The 16,801-nt window shown below is 40.6% G+C and overlaps 1 protein-coding gene across 6 annotated transcripts in view; it reads right to left on the bottom strand.

Moving 5' to 3' along the window:
• Window positions 1-16,801, bottom strand: part of ppp1r12a (protein phosphatase 1, regulatory subunit 12A) — a 44,933-nt gene extending 28,132 nt beyond the window's left edge. For 3 of the 6 annotated variants that reach the window (XM_008400438.2, XM_008400445.2, XM_017302855.1), the window contains exon 1: window positions 16,451-16,800. In XM_008400438.2, coding sequence (XP_008398660.2) covers window positions 16,451-16,687 — 237 coding nt within the window. In that variant the 5' untranslated portion in view covers window positions 16,688-16,800. Of the gene's footprint in view, window positions 1-16,450 lie in introns of all 6 variants that reach the window. The other 3 variants (XM_008400439.2, XM_008400446.2, XM_017302854.1) reach the window with 2 other exon arrangements.

Below are 16,801 nucleotides of genomic sequence, written 5' to 3'. Positions count from 1 at the left end.
GTCAAAGATACAGTTAGCTGTGCTTTACTTTTAAGAATAGTAATAAAAATAAAATACAAAAGAAAAAAAATAAACAAATGCCTCCAACCCATGACCCCTTAGCTGCACTCTGGACCATGTGCCTCTCTTCTCGGGTTGCTATGACAACATAAGCATCCACAGGAGAAACAGACACACATGATCGCATGCCGGCCTCCTGTTCAGGGCACACTACTATCCGAGTGGAATCCTTGTCCAAATTTGGACCGTTTTGGGAGCACTCTCCCGCTCTGAAGCATTAAAAGCCTCGCTGCGCTTATCTGACAGTAACCGTGTATTTGTGTTTGATGTGCATGATATTATAATTGAGATTCATTTATGTGGTCCGGCTGTACGTAGGCGATCGGTTCCTAAAAGAGAGAAAGCTGGAAGGCTCAGGGGGAGTTTTTTCACAGCAGGTTTTTCTTTGTTATAAAACAGAAAGTGATGATTAATTAATAAAAGTTGAAGTAGCCTTCGAAATGGAGGCAAGACCTCCAATTCACTGCACGTTGTACTGTTTCAATTCTGCAACTATAAAAACAAACCCTGGTGGTCTTAATTGATTTCAGATGAGAATATCCAAAAATATCCAAACTCTGTAAAGAGAACTGTTAATCAGATATTTTTCTTCATGGTTTCTGGTCAAGAGCAGCAAATTGTTCAGTAATTGAAGGAACAAAAGTCCCATTAAACTACTACCAGTATCAATAAAAGTCAGCATTAAGGTCTTTTTCTGAAAGGTTGAGTTGGCTTTACACCAGGTGTAGCAATGAACACCTGCCAAAAAGTTCCACTTTTTTCTCACAAGTCGGCAAAATATTTTCCCACATGACAAACGTGGGTCAGGTCTGGAGTGGTTTTGGTCTTTAAGACGGGAAGGATTCTCATTCTTGAATCGTTCTTGTGAAAAGTGCTTTAGATGTTGCTCTGTGTTCCTTTCGGACCACAGAGTCGTCAATCTGCTCCTTGGGTAATTTTGCTAGTTAGCAAGGCACGCCTGGAAAGAGTCAACACTTTTCCATGCATTCTCCAAAGCTTTGTAAGACTTTCCACACAGATGTCACTGAAATTAGTGAAACTCGATGAAAACCAACTAAAGAGAAAAAAAAATAGATTACTGCTCTTTCAAAAAGAGCAGTAATCTCTCACCCACCCACCATCTGAGCATGGTGGGTGGGTGATTATTCCCGCAAGGTGGTTGGGTTAGCTTAGAACTCTAAAACGCAATCTTCATTTGAAACCTGGCTTGTCAATATTAAGCCTGATATTAACATTTGATCATCTGAAACAATGAAGTGTTACTACAGAAAAAATTAACAACAAAAAACTAACAAATGGGCAGATACCTTTTTACACTCCCATGAGTATTATTCCTGTGCTATGTGTTATGTGTGCTTTCTCTAAAGTAATTTGATTTGGAACAAAGACAGGTAGCCTGTACTGAGACACAGAGTGTTCAACAGCAGCCAAAACAGAAAATAAAAAATAAAAAATAAAAGCATTAATTCTCTGCATAGTGAATGGGTTACATCACCCATTAGTACCGTCTGAGTTTTCACTTTTACATTTCCAAAAACAATTACCCACAGCAGAGAAAAATCACAGAAGTCTCAGCTTGTTCCCCTCAACTTGTCATAATGAGTTTCAGTTTGTATTTTAGAATATAAGGGGGATTATCAATGCAGACTATGATCATAGTTTCTTTCTACACGCTCGAGAAAGCTTGTATATTGGCAGCCGCCCGTTTTTATGAGACAACAAGAAGAAAATATGCAATCACGATCGCATAATTCTGTCTTCCTCCTCATCTAAAAATGGAAACAAGCCCGTTTAGGCGACCGTTGATGGTGGCGAACGTCCCTTAAACGCGTCAGAGGCCTTCCTGTGAGGGCCGCTCCAGGCAGCTACCATACTAATTCCTTAATGGCCGTCGTGTTTTGTGGTTGACAATAAAGTTTGGTGTCGTAGCCTGAAGGGAACATTTTCAAACAACACATCTAAAAACCTGCAATGTGAAAATTCTCCTACATATAGGAGGCAGCATAAATTTCTGCATACTGAACAGACCTAATAAAACATTTGGTGCCTAGCAGCAGACAGTCATTACACACTAACTAAAAGGGTATCCAGGTAATCAATTGAATTCACACGGGGAAACTCATTAGCCAATCAACTCAGTCACTGACAAAGATCTGTGCTAAGCCTGCATACATCAAATGTGACGCAAGTCCTCCTCCTACATACGTAATGCTTTAAACCTGTTTGGGTGGTGTCATTCAGAGAGGAGGCGGCGAGAAGGCAAGCCAGCTTCAAACATACCAGTGTGCGCAAGAGAAAGCAGGAAGAATAGCTTTTAAACAGAGCTTAAAATCATCATTTATAGTTGATGCATGTTCTTAAATGCCATGTCAAAGTGTCATGGCCTCGACTCTGCCAGCTGATGAGCAGTGAGGGGGCAGTGCTGAGCCACACAGCTGGAGAAAAGAAGCGTTTTCTCCTGACTGTAAATGAAATAATTAGCCGTACTACTCTGTTCTGTTTATATCGGATCTATTTATTGATCCTTTATATATATATATATATATATATATATATAAAGAAAAATTAGCTGAAACCCCCAAGCATACAGGCCATTAAATGCACCGTAATTGATGTCACTTAGTGAGACAAACAAGCTGTGTTCCCGCTGCTGGAGCTGATAAAAACCTGTGCATAATGGAAACTGACACTTCTGGGAAGTTGATGCAACAGCAAAAATAAAATGAAGCACTACGCCAAATCAATGGACACAGGAAGCTCCATTTAATTGGTCGATACAGTTTAATGTGGGCTGTGTGACCAGCCTCTGAAAACAGCCCTGCTAATCCATTAGGGTGCACACAGGGTGATTATCAATGCAGCAGCAAAATAAAGTCAGAAATGCAATTATAAAGAAATTTCATTAACATTTTTGGAAAATGTGCAAATAAACATGCAGATAGGTTTCAAAACATTAGTTTTTTTAACTGCACTTAAAAACTATCCTACATTTTAAGTGTTTAAATGCAAGTTACCATTTTGCTATGATTTTATTGAAATAACCAAGGTTTGCTACAACCATACTTTCTGTTAATTTGCCCTATTGGAGGCCTGAATGTCCAGACCAAACATTGATCTACACAAAGATATGTTCATATTTTTAATACTTAATCAGTTAAAAGCTCTCCCATCTGACTGATGTCAGACACAGCCATGGGATTATCTTGGAGTGGATCAGAACCAGGTAAATGCAGAAGGTACACAAGGAGTTATATAATCCTAAATTAATAAGATGGAATTGAAGTGGTGTCGACCACTAGAGCCATAAAACAAAATGGACAGCGTCACTCCACTGGGCACCAAACAGACAAATGGGTGGTTGTTTGGCACTACAGAGCCACAAAGAAAACAAAACACAAAGAGAGGGCATGGGTTCAGGTTTTGTTTGACTACATTAGAAATGTAAATAAATTGAGAAAATCTCATTTTAAAACACAGCAGGGTTCCATGGAAAGCCCACAATGCATTTCTTTAAGCAAACCCCAGAGAAACAAACAGCAGATCAATGTTAAATGGAGAGCATCTTGCTAACTTTAAGGATTTTCCTTCTGATATACGTGAGAGGATGTAAATGCCAAGAATCCCTAAAAAGCTTTTGCGACATTGCAGGAAAAAATAAAAATCCCTCCACAAAGCAAAACAACAAATCTAATTTATAAAGAGGACAGGTACTGCTATTTTTGGTTTATTATCTAGGAGGACTTTGTGAATAGAAGTCCAAATTTAACATCAAGGAGACACTTGAAGACCCCTCCCATCCTTGACTTCCTCTAGCTGCTTCCTCAGATGTTCAGCTCAAAGCTCACAGAGACAGCGGTTTGTGGGAGCTTCTTCCTCTCTCTTTACAGCAGCACCAGCCACTGCCTGTAGTAATGGCAGAATCACTGTCATTACTATAGAGGAGACATTAATAACTGGCATTACACAACAAAGATAAGGTTTACTGCATATCAGCATTACACAACACCAATAACGGAGCACACATGGGTACTAAAAAAATGACTTGATGAAAAAAGTATTCAATGGGAATATCTACATCCAAATTAAGTCTAGGTGGGTTTGTTGTTAAAGGTTCACTGAGAAATTGGCTCGTGTCCGGATCGGATGATTTACAGCGCGACCTGCCCTAATGAGAGGTAAGAGTCAGGAACCTTTTGCCTTCACTGAAAGCAGCTGGTAAGCAGTACCTGCTAGCAAGCGTTGGTGGGTATTGCTTACTTCCCTTTTCAGTATGAGTGAGGGATCTAAAAATGAAGTTTGACGACGCAATAAGCTATGCGTTGTCAAAGAAGAAGCTATATAAAGACGAAACGGTTTTCTAAAAGATGCCAGTGGTTCACTCGGGTTGTGAGAGCAGGACTTAAAAGATATGAGGAGTTTTAGAAATGTGCTAGCCATACTAACAGCTAATAGAAGATTCAGAAAACTGCCAAATTATTACTTTCATAAAAATACAAATGTCCTAAAAAGGCTCATGATGAGATAAAATGTCTACCAGCAGGTCAAAGCTTTAGAAAAATTGGGGTTCAGAACTTAAACACAAAATTCCAATTGGTGCATGTCAAGTTGTTGTGTTACATTTAATCAATTAAACTGAAAGAATAGTTACAAAAAATATTGTATGTAAGGGGAAGCTGTGGGGAAATCTTTAACAGAGGGTCAGAGTCGTCTTCTCGAGAGAGTTGTGATAAATTTCAGTTGGAATTAAAGTTCTAACACAACCGCAACACATTTATACCATCTTTAAAAACATGATATAAAAATAAGTGATGCTTTTGGTTAAAAAAAACTCTATTGTTTAGCAATTAATGATTATCAATACCATTTTATACAATGGAAAGCTACAGTCAGGCAGATTTATATAAGCTGCAGTTTTAACACCTAGAAATTCAATGCCGCTCTATTCTTGTGGTTCTAATGAGATGGCAGACAGAAAACATTCTGCTGCTTTACCTCCATTCACACACTGACACTTAAAAATCACTTCAGTTAGTGGTTTATTCTATGGATCAAAACCTAAATAATAAATGAAAGTTTTAAATAACCTTATTTTAATTAGAATAATTAATATTTTATTATTTCTGCAGCCCTATGAATAATTCTTGCCTTTCCGTTTTAAGATCTTCAGCACGTTGTACGTTTGGCAGGACATTTGGGCGGAATGGCATTGTGTAAACAGCATTTCTTACTCAGGGTTATAATAGTCAATACTCAACCATAACTGCTGTGATAATGTATTCATGATTGAAAAGTTTAGAGGAAATAATCATTCACATGAGCTTCATGTGCATATAAACATGTCAGAAAGGAGGAAGAGGATATATAAATTTAATGCAATTAATCCTGCATCCCTATTTTTGAAATGTCACGTTTCTGTAAAAAAAAAAGAAAAAAGAAATTAGAGACTAGTCTCCCCCACTCCCTGCAGCAGTACTACTACTTTCCCCAAAACTACCTAGTCGGTCAGAAGTGAGGAGCTGGACTAGCATACCAGTGTAGACATTCCCAGATAAGTAATACTCCCAGTCTTGAGGCTTCAGGCCTCGGTGCTCTGGCCCCGCCTCCCGGCCTACGTCATTGGCTCAGAGGCGCACAGTCACTTCCACAAAAGGAATTCCTTCTTACAGCCTGCATGCAAGTATGACTGCATTATGTCTCTGCGTTTGCATATTTCTGTGCGCCATCAAGGTGAGCCAAGCACTTTTCCAATGAAAACGCAATAAAAAGCACACAAATATGGATTACTGGGCCTCCTGTGATCAGAGTGCGAAGGTTTTATTGGTGATGTGGTGAAGCCTACATCTGTAAGCGTGAGTGCATTGACTCCTGAGACAAAGAACTCACAGCTCCTGTGCAATTGGCAGGATTTGGGAGGCCACAGGGTACGAGGGGGGAGGGAGGGAAGGGAGGGAGGCGCTGCAAGGCGACCAGCTGGGTCCCTTAACTAGATGAGCTGTTTGGAGATGGAGCCAAACTACAAACACTCTCACACACGCACACACACTTGCAGCCTTTGCCTTCAGCACTCCAACTGCTGCTGCTACCGAGGACGACCATATATGGCACTGGGATTCCCATGGAGAAAAAAAAGAAAGAAAAAAAGACGACCAGTGGGGGGGGGATGCCAGCAAGATTTTAACTGTACATTTCATCTCGGCTTTCGCTCAGCAGCTCAAACAAAACCCCCGCTTCAGAGCCAACTATGTTTCCATGTGAGGGGTCGAAAGGCAAGAGAGAGAGAGAGGAAGAGAGAGAGGGCGAGAGAGAACAGCACAGCCAAGGTTGAGGGGTCAAATAGTCACACAGATACAACTTCTGTTGACGTATTCACTAACAGAGCCCTTATGCGGCGGCTTCTGCAGCGGCAGACAGGGGATGGAGACTCACTGACGGAGCCAGACCACAACATTACGTCGCTCCTCATGCCAACAGGTTCAAAAACCCGGCAGGTTAAATAGATGGCATGGACGCTTGAGACGGCCTCGCAGGGCTCCAAGTGATCATCAGCAAGGATTACTACAGATCTTTATAATGTTACAGAAGCACAACTAATGCAAGAATGAAGCAGTGAGGAAAAATGTAAACAAGGACGGTCAGTTTCTCTTAGGCATGGGCTGGAAGTTTGTAAAAAAAAAAAAAAAAAAAAAGATTTTACATCCTAGAAAAAGTCACTGGGGAACCCGGTATTGCCCTTCCCGTTGCTAAAAGAAACATTTAATTCAGCTCTTTGAAAACAGGTAGGCACATTTATTGAACAAAACTTGCTTTTCCTGTATTTTTGCTCATGTCTATACTAAAAAAAATTTCTAATACATTTGCAAAAATATTTGAAGCAGCAGAAATAGTTACTGTTCTGTTTTAAAAAAAAAAAAAAGCAATCTGATGATTGCCTTTCAATAATCATTTGCATAAATATTGATGCCAAGTAAAGTGGATATGTGATAAATTTGTTCCCAATTCAAAAAAAAATAAATAAATAAACTGATGAAGCTGCACTATGGTTTGGCGGGGAGCGCAGACAGATGTGTGAACCAATACGAGTGTCCATGTTCTGCTGCTGTCAGTGATTAAAGCTGAGGGAATGGAGAAGCAGACTCACAAGCGGAGCCTCAAAGAGGAAATGAGAAAAATAAACAGCCACTTCCTGTTCCTCTCTGGCCTAAAATCTCCAACACAGATCCCTCCTACCATGACCACCTTCGTGAGGCAGATGAGCAGCAAGTAATACATCTCCAGTTTCAAACGCTGAAAACAAAAGCACCTAATCTTGCTTTCCCTCTTCCTAAATGTATATTTAACTTTGCTAAAATATTCAGAGAAAATTAATTTGACGGTCTCTTTAAAGAATTAGAAACTACCGAGTTTGATCATGACAATATAAGGAACATAACTGACTAGCTATAAAACACCTCTGCCCTACATAGAGATCATAATTTATACAGATTGCATGCTGTTGAATTTTTAGTGTGCTGTACAGCAGCCCGAGTGCTTTGGGTCATTAATTATTCATTTTATAGTCTGTTAACTTCACAGCATGATTGACCCCAGTGACCTCAGATTTATGCTCTAGAAAGCATGGAAACAGGTCTTTGTCTGAACAAACTGCAGTCATACAATGCATTCAAAGTTTCCTCCCTCCCAACTTGCGGTAAACATTTGAGCTTTGTCTCTTGTATGCAATATGATCCAAAATATTATCAATATGACTTGCCACGACATGCAGATGGAGTTGCAATGAAGATATTAAAACAAAAAAAAAAAAAAAAAACACCCACACTTTGACATGAGTAAAGTCCACATTCGTTTCTAGTCCTGGGTTTTAAAATCTAGCAGGTGTAGCAATGACCAACAGTTCAAAAGAGACGGAAGAAATGTTCTGTTAAATTGTGTGCTTCCTGTGTGTCTCCTTTTGCTGGCAAAAGATGCAGCTGTTTTAAAGAGTGGAAAAAAAAAAAAAAAACGCTTCCACCGACAACAAGTGGACACGTGTGTTTTCCCTTAATTGTGCTGGAAGCTCTGGAAGACAATGAGCAACTCGTGAGCTCTGGGTCCAGGTGTTTTCACTTCAAAAACCAGCTCATAAAAACACACTCAGCGTGAGACATGCGACTGCCGCCAAGCTAGCAACAGCAGAATGGCTTCAAGAAGACCTGGCTCAAGCGGAAGACGGGCACACAGTGCCACAGGGTAGGAAAAACCAAAAAAAAAAGAAAAGAAAAACAAGCTGAAGTCATCCTGCAAACATTTCACAGCAGGTCAATATCATGCTGCCTTTGGAAACATGGATGCAGCACGAAACGCAAGTGCTGGTAATTAATCGGTTAAAGGACCTGAAAAGATCATTAATTCATCTAAACAAACTTGTAGACGAGGAATTGAGGTTGCACATTTATCATCGCTCTCAAATGCCCTAGTAATTAAAACAAGATGACTCTGTGGTATGATTTAAGAGGATAATTAAGATCGAGGAAGTTCACACAGACTAACAAACATTCACCAGACAGCTGTTGGTGGTGTTTAGATTGGAAACAACTTCCTTTTCATAATCTAGTATAATACAGTACTTGTAGGTTTGAGCATAAATCAGATTAAATGGACATGAGCCACTCAGATGACAGTTCATATCTACCTGCAGTTTCACATGGAACTCCATATTAGAAACCAAAAATGTCAAACTCTAGTCCTGCAACTTTTGGATGTGCCCAAATTTTAGCAAGCCTGAATCAATTGAATGACACCTGTGGTATAAACCTTTAAAGCAAATCCCAGAGGGTTTTTACATTTTTAAAAGCAGAACACCAGCTAATGTCTGTAGAATTAGATGTGTGTATTCTAGTATAAAAAAAAGGACATTCATGTCTATTCAGGAAGTTCTTTTTATGTTTAATACACCTTTTTGGGTTTCTGATAAAGATGATGTTAAAACAGTGAAGACATATAAAAAATAAAAAAAACACCCATGCAACATGAGGGTTTAGTGTCACATGGCCAATTACCATAACAATCTTTTCTACACCAACTACTGCTGCTGCTGCATGAACACAAAACGTCTTTTACATGAACAACATGACTGTCAAGTCACTAAATCACTGAATGAGAGTCCAAAGAACACATCAGACTGCCAACAACGCTGCAGCATGTTTCTGCAGCTTGCTCCACTGCCGTCTTCAACGTCAAAAGTCACATAATCATCCGCCTATAGCTACAATTAATGCAACAAGTCTTCCACCAGCTTTGTACATCCACACATTTTCGCTGAAGAACGTCTCTTATGCATTTAAAAGTCCTGTATTAGATTGTCAGTCAGCACAGATCTGGACTGTCTGCCATTCTAACAGGAATGTTCTTGAAACTGAACCATTCCATGAGTCTCTGAATGTGTGTTTAGGGTTGCTGTTCTGGTGGAAAGTGAAACTCTACGCCGGGACGTAGTGCTTCGCAACCTTAAATGGGTTTTCTTCAGTAGTCTCCTCTAGTCTCCTCCTCGCCAGCTTCCCTTTATCTACTTGAAGAGATGGGGATGGTGTGTTCAGGGTGATTTGCAGAGTCAGTTTTTTGCCACACGCAGTACTCAACAAGTGACCGGAGCTCCTTCTTCTAACACATTTGCTCTGAAAGTCACTGTTCTGCTTTAAAACATATTAAGAGCCACTTAATGCAGTGTAACGTACAAGTCACTGTTCCTACAAAATCTACAAATGCATTAAAATTCAATTTAAAGTGGGACACCGTCTCAAGATGATGCGCAAGGAAGCACTGATGTGTCACAATCAGCAAGATGACCGGACATGTTTGCAAAGTGTCGGTGTGCAAATGCCAGAAAGACTTCCTGATGTTGATTATGGGGTTGCCAAAGAAGTGGAATGAAACTGTGAGTAAGGCCAGCTTGACAAGGAGACACCTGCCAATTACACAGAGGTAAAATATACATGCTGTTGGGCTCCGTTTCTTAAATTAACATTCTCGGTCGTGGAGCCGGCTCTCGTGATTCTTTCAGACTGGAATCCAGCGCAGCATCTGCCTTGTAGAGCAGGTTGGAACGTTTAAATTCATCTCATTTGAGAGTGGAAGCTTTCATTCCCATTACAGAAAATGTTCTTCCTCTTCTTGGAAAAGTTACTTTTATTTTGTAGAGCATTAATATGGTAAAGCTGTTTGATAGCTGTACTTAATTTTACCGTGATGGTGGTCAAAAAGGTCAAGAAAGGATAGGCAAAGTAATTTCAAAACACAATGAAATTCAGTTGTTCTTTGTCCAACCTTGAGCCAGACAAAGAATAAAATCTAGACCGTTTATATTCAAGACTATGAATTATTAAACTCCATCTTAATTTATTCAGCAATTTGTTAGAAATTTATGAGATGAACTAATGGTTGTCATGGCCAAGAGTCAGACAGTAAGAAAATCTCCAGAAAAAAATAAATAAATCTACTTGATGACAAAGAACTAAGCATATAAAAGTTAAATAAAGGGTTCTTCTCAAAAAAAGTGGATTTTGCCGTCATCATACATCATCAGATGGTGCAGTTAGTCTGCACTTTACATAATGCTGCTATTAGAGTTGCTATTTTAAGGTCTAATCTGTGGATTAGGACCGGCAATGGTCAATCATTGACATTTTTTAAAAAGGAAAAAAAAAAGGGGAAAATGTCAATGATTGAAAAAAATAAATAATCTTTTAACCTTTATCTGGTTTTAACTTTCAAAAAAAAGTTGATAAATCTATATCGGCCTCAAATTGTGAGTTATTAGTTTTGATGCATTAATTGAATGAAAAATGTATATTTTTTTGCTCATCTCTGATCAGAACCAAACCAGATGATGTAACGGCACAATGCAGATGTCAGCCTTATCCTGAACATGTGCAATACTGTGAAGTCTTTATCCAACACTCTTAAGATCTCTAATTCGTGTCGATTGTCAAGTCGAATATCTGACAAATTTCAGCAAACGACATCTTTCAGTCACCAAGCTGCATTCATCTACGGCTAAAAAAGAAGGATGTTCTGCCTCAGGCGGTGACTCTGGAGGCGGGGGGGTTCATGAGGGGATGTGGCGCTGCTTTGAAAGAGGACAGCGACGCGTCAGAGGCGTTCTATTTTACTCCTCTCAGTGGCAAACTGCGAGCCTGGAGGCACAGCCAAGAATATCAGGGCCAGGCCTGCAGTAACGCTCACAATTATGTAATGTGTTAACATAACTGATGCTCATCTGGACCAGGAGAAACGCAGCCGTCTTATCATCGTTCGCCACATGCTCAGAAATGCTTCCATTACCGACTCGTGAGGCTGATTCTTGTTTGGAACTGCAGCACTCAGCCAGACGCTCGCTCGCTCTGCACAGTCTGTTATGCAACTCCCACTCAGTCCATGCAAATCCACCAACACGAGTCACTGGTAGCCTTCCGAGCAGTCGTCATAGAAACGGCGCAAGATAATGTTCATAGACTTTAAGGCTGTAATGAGGGTGTGTAATGTCAACAGACACAGGCATTGTAACGTCCAACTAACATGTTGAGCTTAGCCGAGCCCTGCCTCCCCCCCATTCACACACACACACACACATACACACACACACCCTAGTCTTTGGGATCAGAAAAGTGTATGACTGCAGTCGGAAAGTTCAGCTGTGGGTCAGTGTGGAGATTTTTCGAACGTGAAGGAACAAGCCTCCATTCGCTCCACTCTGCCGGTGGAGCTTAGTGGGCAGAATTCAGGCCGGCCGGAGAGACGGACCAGACAGGAGGGGTAGAAGTGACAGCTGAGGAATGTCTTCTGTGCTCCCTCTTTGCTATGGTTTCCAGCGACAGTCATGTGAGGAATGCCCAGGGTAGGACAGCAGGTCTTGGAATGTTGCCCTCCGAGACCAGTTTAGCCGATGGAATCGTGATCTGTAATCTCTACTCATCATTGGAATATCTCAGGACAGCCTCTCAGTTATCCACCTGCAGTGCCTTGCTAAAGTGTTAATCTCCCTTTCATTTATTTATTTATTTTTTTTTAAAAGGTCAAATTCAATGCAATTTACTGAAAAACGTTATGATGAAACAAAGCATTGTAGTTGGGAGGTAAAGGGAAAATAATATTTATTTCTTGAAGGATGGGTTAGAGTTCTCATGGCTTTCTTTGCGACAGATCAATGCAGTGATCGGTCATCTGTCAAATTCTAGATTGGCATCAGTGACAATCCACGAGGGCAAATCTATTCAGTCTAGTTCTATGCTTTGTGCCGAGTAATGTCATGCTTTATTATTTATTTTACATCATATTAAAAATTTCTAACTGCACTTTCTTAACCATTTGAAAAAAGGTTTGTTGCAGTTTATTTTTACATGCTTAACCAAAGTAGTCAAATTATTATCGTCACTTTCTCTATTGTTTATTCTACGTTGGCTGTTGTAATCCTACTTGACTGAATAAATTAAATATGTGTTGTTTTTACATATTTGACCAAAACTGTGAATCTATTGGTGCATTTAAATGTGATGTACTAGTGCAGAGTTACCAAATAAATGTGTAATTCAGCACATTTATATCTGTGTTTAACTTCAGACATCAATATCGGAAGTGAACAAAAGTGGATCGGTGGATCCCTACTGAAAAACAATATATTATTTTCCTTCCACTTCACACGCATGCTCTTTAGCAAGCCATTGTACATCTGTAGTTTATTGATGAAAGTATCAGCATTAATCAATGCATCACCTCGTTTACATGTCCTTCACTTGCAGCAAATCTGCGATTTGGACACAGACATAACCTCCTGCCTGAATGACACCAGGCCGGCAGAGCAAAGCAGTGCTGCAGACTGAGTCATACCCAAACTTAGTATCATATCCTGAAACCCAGTTAGGAGAACTTGTGGTGGTGGTATTTTTAACCCTGAACTGGTCACCAGGAATGGCAGAGATATTGCAAGTGTAGAGCGAGCCATTGTGAACGTGACACACAAACGGAGGCAGAGGTCAGGACATTTCAAAGGATGTCCTACAAATGTATTACCATGCAACAATAAATAAGAGCATCACCAAGACGATGCAGCCAGTTTTGCTCATCGTTTTTTGTCTGTCAATAAAAAAAAAAAAACACAAAATCCCCACAGCTAAGCTCTGCTGTGCAACTAAAAGCTCATCAGCTTCTCACTTCTGGAGATCATTCAACAGGAAGAGTCAACAGCAAATTGTTCCTGGCTCCAGCTCTTCCCTGGACACAGGTCCAAATAACGACGTTTCCACCTGGCGAGTTTGAACAGGGGCCTTGCTGATTCCAGATTTTATTATAGAAAACTCAGAGCAATGAAAATTGCATGTTAACCAGAACTTCTCTTTTAATAAACACAAAGAGAAGACATGCTGTGAGAGAAAACACGGCTTGGACTAAAAGGCATCCATATCAAAAAAACTGATTTTACAACAGCACAGCAGAAACCTCTGAACTTAATGACCTTCACACTTTCTTTCTAAGACTTAAGACACGAGCAACCAATGGTAATGAGTAACCTCAGAATCCAAGATCATTTTAACGTAGAGCCTCCACTTTTCCTCTAGAATGGGGCACCTTCCAGAACTACAACCGTTTTCATTTATTATTTACAATAGCTGCTTGAATACTGTAAGTTTATTTCAAATGCAACAAGGCAAACACCCATCAGCGCAGCATACTGAGGGCAATGTATGTTGATTATGTTCCAACGTTTGAAAGTCCAGAATGCTTCAAATTCCATTTCCAACCCAAAATCACCATTTGTACAAATCTCCTCTCTCCGAGCAGACCATAATATTCCCTAAATGTGCACCGAAAGTATAGCTGCCCTATTATTAGTGCTGGATCAGCGGGGCTCCAGAAAGCTTGTAAATAAGAAGTGTTGCATTGTTTGCCTTGAAAAGATTTGAATCACATGGTAAAGAACCTCCTGATGTCACAGAAAAATGACTGCTGGCCAAGCCGGGCTAAAACGGGCAACGTTGGGAAAATTCAGTTAAGTTATTGACAAATAAGGAGAAGTTCATCTTTTTCAGACATTCTAGAACTGCAAATCCACTGCAACAGTCTGATAATCTGTCCCCAGGTTCCCTCTCTGTCTCAACCATGCAGGTGACAGACAAAAATGAAACTGAAGTAGTGGCATTACCTACAGATGCACTGATGAGGCATTTCCCAGCCATGCTGCAGATTCCTTTGACGCCCGACTTAATGGTTTCAAGTTTTTACATTAAAAACTATCCATCCATTTTCTTGCACCCTTGTCTCTTAATGGGGTCGGGAGGGTTGCTGGTGCCTATCTCCAGCTAACGTTTCAGGCAAGAGGCGGGGTCACCCTGGACAGGTCGCCAGTCTGTCGCAGGGCAACACAGAGACACACAACCATGCACACACACACTCACACCTAGGGGCAATTTGGAGAGGCCAATTAACCTGACAGTCATGCTTATGGACTGTGGGAGGAAACCGGAGTACCCGGAGAAAACCCACGCATGCACAGGGAGAACATGCAAACTCCATGCAGAAAGACCGGGGCCGGGAATCGAACCCAGAATCTTCTTGCTGCAAGGCAACAGCTCTACCAACTGCGCCACTGTGCAGCCACATTAAAAACTAGTCGACTCATAACAGAAAAATTGTGCAGCAGGATGATGCAGTAATCTAAACATTTCTCAAGATACACTTTTAACAACAACTTAAAACCAAACTTGGGTGCGATTCTGCGGCTGCAGTTTTATTCCCGTCACTGGATTCAGTAATCCAGTTCACGTACTAATTTGTTATTTGTCTTTACAAGCTGAAATTTTTCAAAATCTCAGATAAAGTTAACACATTCAGAAGTGAATTTGTTATTCGTTTAATTCCTGTTATGCTGTATAACCAGGCCCTCAGCATCACACTGCTAGTCTGACAGCACTCATGTTTAAGAAGAGTAGATTTCTTTGTCTCTTAATGTTTTCAAGAACATGCCTGCCAAAAATCAACATATCATTTAGGTTACAACTTTTTTTGCATGTTTTAAAGTAAATTAAGGCTTTAATTATCAAATAAAAACATAAAGCGAGGGAGAGCTTTGCATCTCATGTTTGTGAAACGATCACCAAATAAATGCGTTCAAAACTAGTATCAAGACTGTAAAAAATTCGGTCTTCACTTTATTTTAATACAGATCTTGCATTAATGGATCTGTACAGCTTTACGACAAGCAACGTACCCGGCTAAATGTTACCAACAGCTAGATCTGCATATAAACTGATGAAGAGGACAGTATATCCATTGCCGAATGGTCGGTCGCTTATTTTATACTTTTTCTGACGTGTATTTCTACTGATCCGATTGCTTAATTCTGCCGCAAAGTCTAGAAATCCTGCAAGTGCTGAGCGAGGCTAGTGGATGTAGCTCAAGTGATTAGCGGGCAAAATGTTAGCTTGGGACGGATGACATTACAGCCAAAACATCCAAAAGCCAGCAGTATAAACTTCTTATTTAAGCAGACAAACAGTAGAGGGTATAGCTGTTTAATTTTAGAGGCCATATGTATAGCTGAAGTAGTCAGTCAGCTCGGCTAATGAATGAATTAAGCTAAAATCCAAAGCCGCAAGCGACAGTTATTTTAGCATGCTAACGCAGCGCTAGCTTACCCCTAAATACATTCATTTTTCTCCAAAATAACATTCCCACATGGGTTATGAAGACCAGTGTTAAAGCCAACTACAACCTTCCGATGAAAATATTGCAATGGTACTATTGGTGTGTAACAAAATACCCAATCTAGCCGCTTCTTTCTCTCCAGAGAGTAGCCACCGTCGCGGCTCTGGGTATATCAACAAAACGACTTTTACTGTTAGCCAGGTAGCAACTCTTCACCGCTGACTGCCTAAGAAAATCCATCATTAATGACAATTCCTTCTGACGTGGATAGTTTAAAGTATTCCATATTTGATCGGCAATTATTACTTTCTGTAAAGGACAGAAACACTTTCAAAGTAGTTTTTTTCACCTCGGCTAAAATGAGAAATGCAGCAGAACAGCAATTAGACTGCACCCAAAGGTTTAAGATATGCAGTCTCAAAGTAGTTAAAAAAGGTAAAGGAAAATCGGTCCAAAAGGGAAAGTGTGCGAGTTAATACCCATTCTGCAAATTGTGAACATGTTGTACATAAGATGATCAAGCTCAGGCAGCTAATGGCTTCAGTCCTCTGCGTCGAAAAAGACGAGTCTGCTCAGTAGGTAAACAACGGGATGAGAATGGCTTCCATTTGACAGGTGTTCCAGGGCATGCAGTTGCTCAAGTAAAGGGATATTTGCGTCTAAAGGTACCAACTGTGCCAGTGAGTGATATTACAAACAATGGCAATCAAGCACAAACCTGGTGGAGCGCAGTAAGACCGTCTACATTGGCGTAGTTGATGTCAGCGCCCCGGTCAAGCAGACGGAGCACCTCCTCGGTATCACCGCTTGAGCAGGCGGCCAGAAACACGGCGCCATCATCGAACTTCACCTTCGTCTTCTTCTTTTTCAGAACAGGAGGCTCCTGGTCCGTCTCCGAGCCCAGCCATCGCTTTAACTGTTCATTCCTTTTCTGCTTGGCGTCCGCCATCTTCATCCCCTCCTGTCTCGGGCTTCTTATCGTGCTCCGAGAGAGGGTATACTTTATAGAGGCACTATCCCACAGCGCACTGGGGCGTGGGAAGGGAGGGCTGGGGAGGAGGGGGAAAGA

The sequence above is a fragment of the Poecilia reticulata genome, linkage group LG23 (genome assembly GCF_000633615.1).
Source record: "Poecilia reticulata strain Guanapo linkage group LG23, Guppy_female_1.0+MT, whole genome shotgun sequence".
NCBI lineage: Eukaryota > Metazoa > Chordata > Actinopteri > Cyprinodontiformes > Poeciliidae > Poecilia > Poecilia reticulata.
The sequence above is the reverse complement of the archived record's forward strand: the minus strand, read 5'-3'. Positions and strand labels throughout refer to the sequence as shown.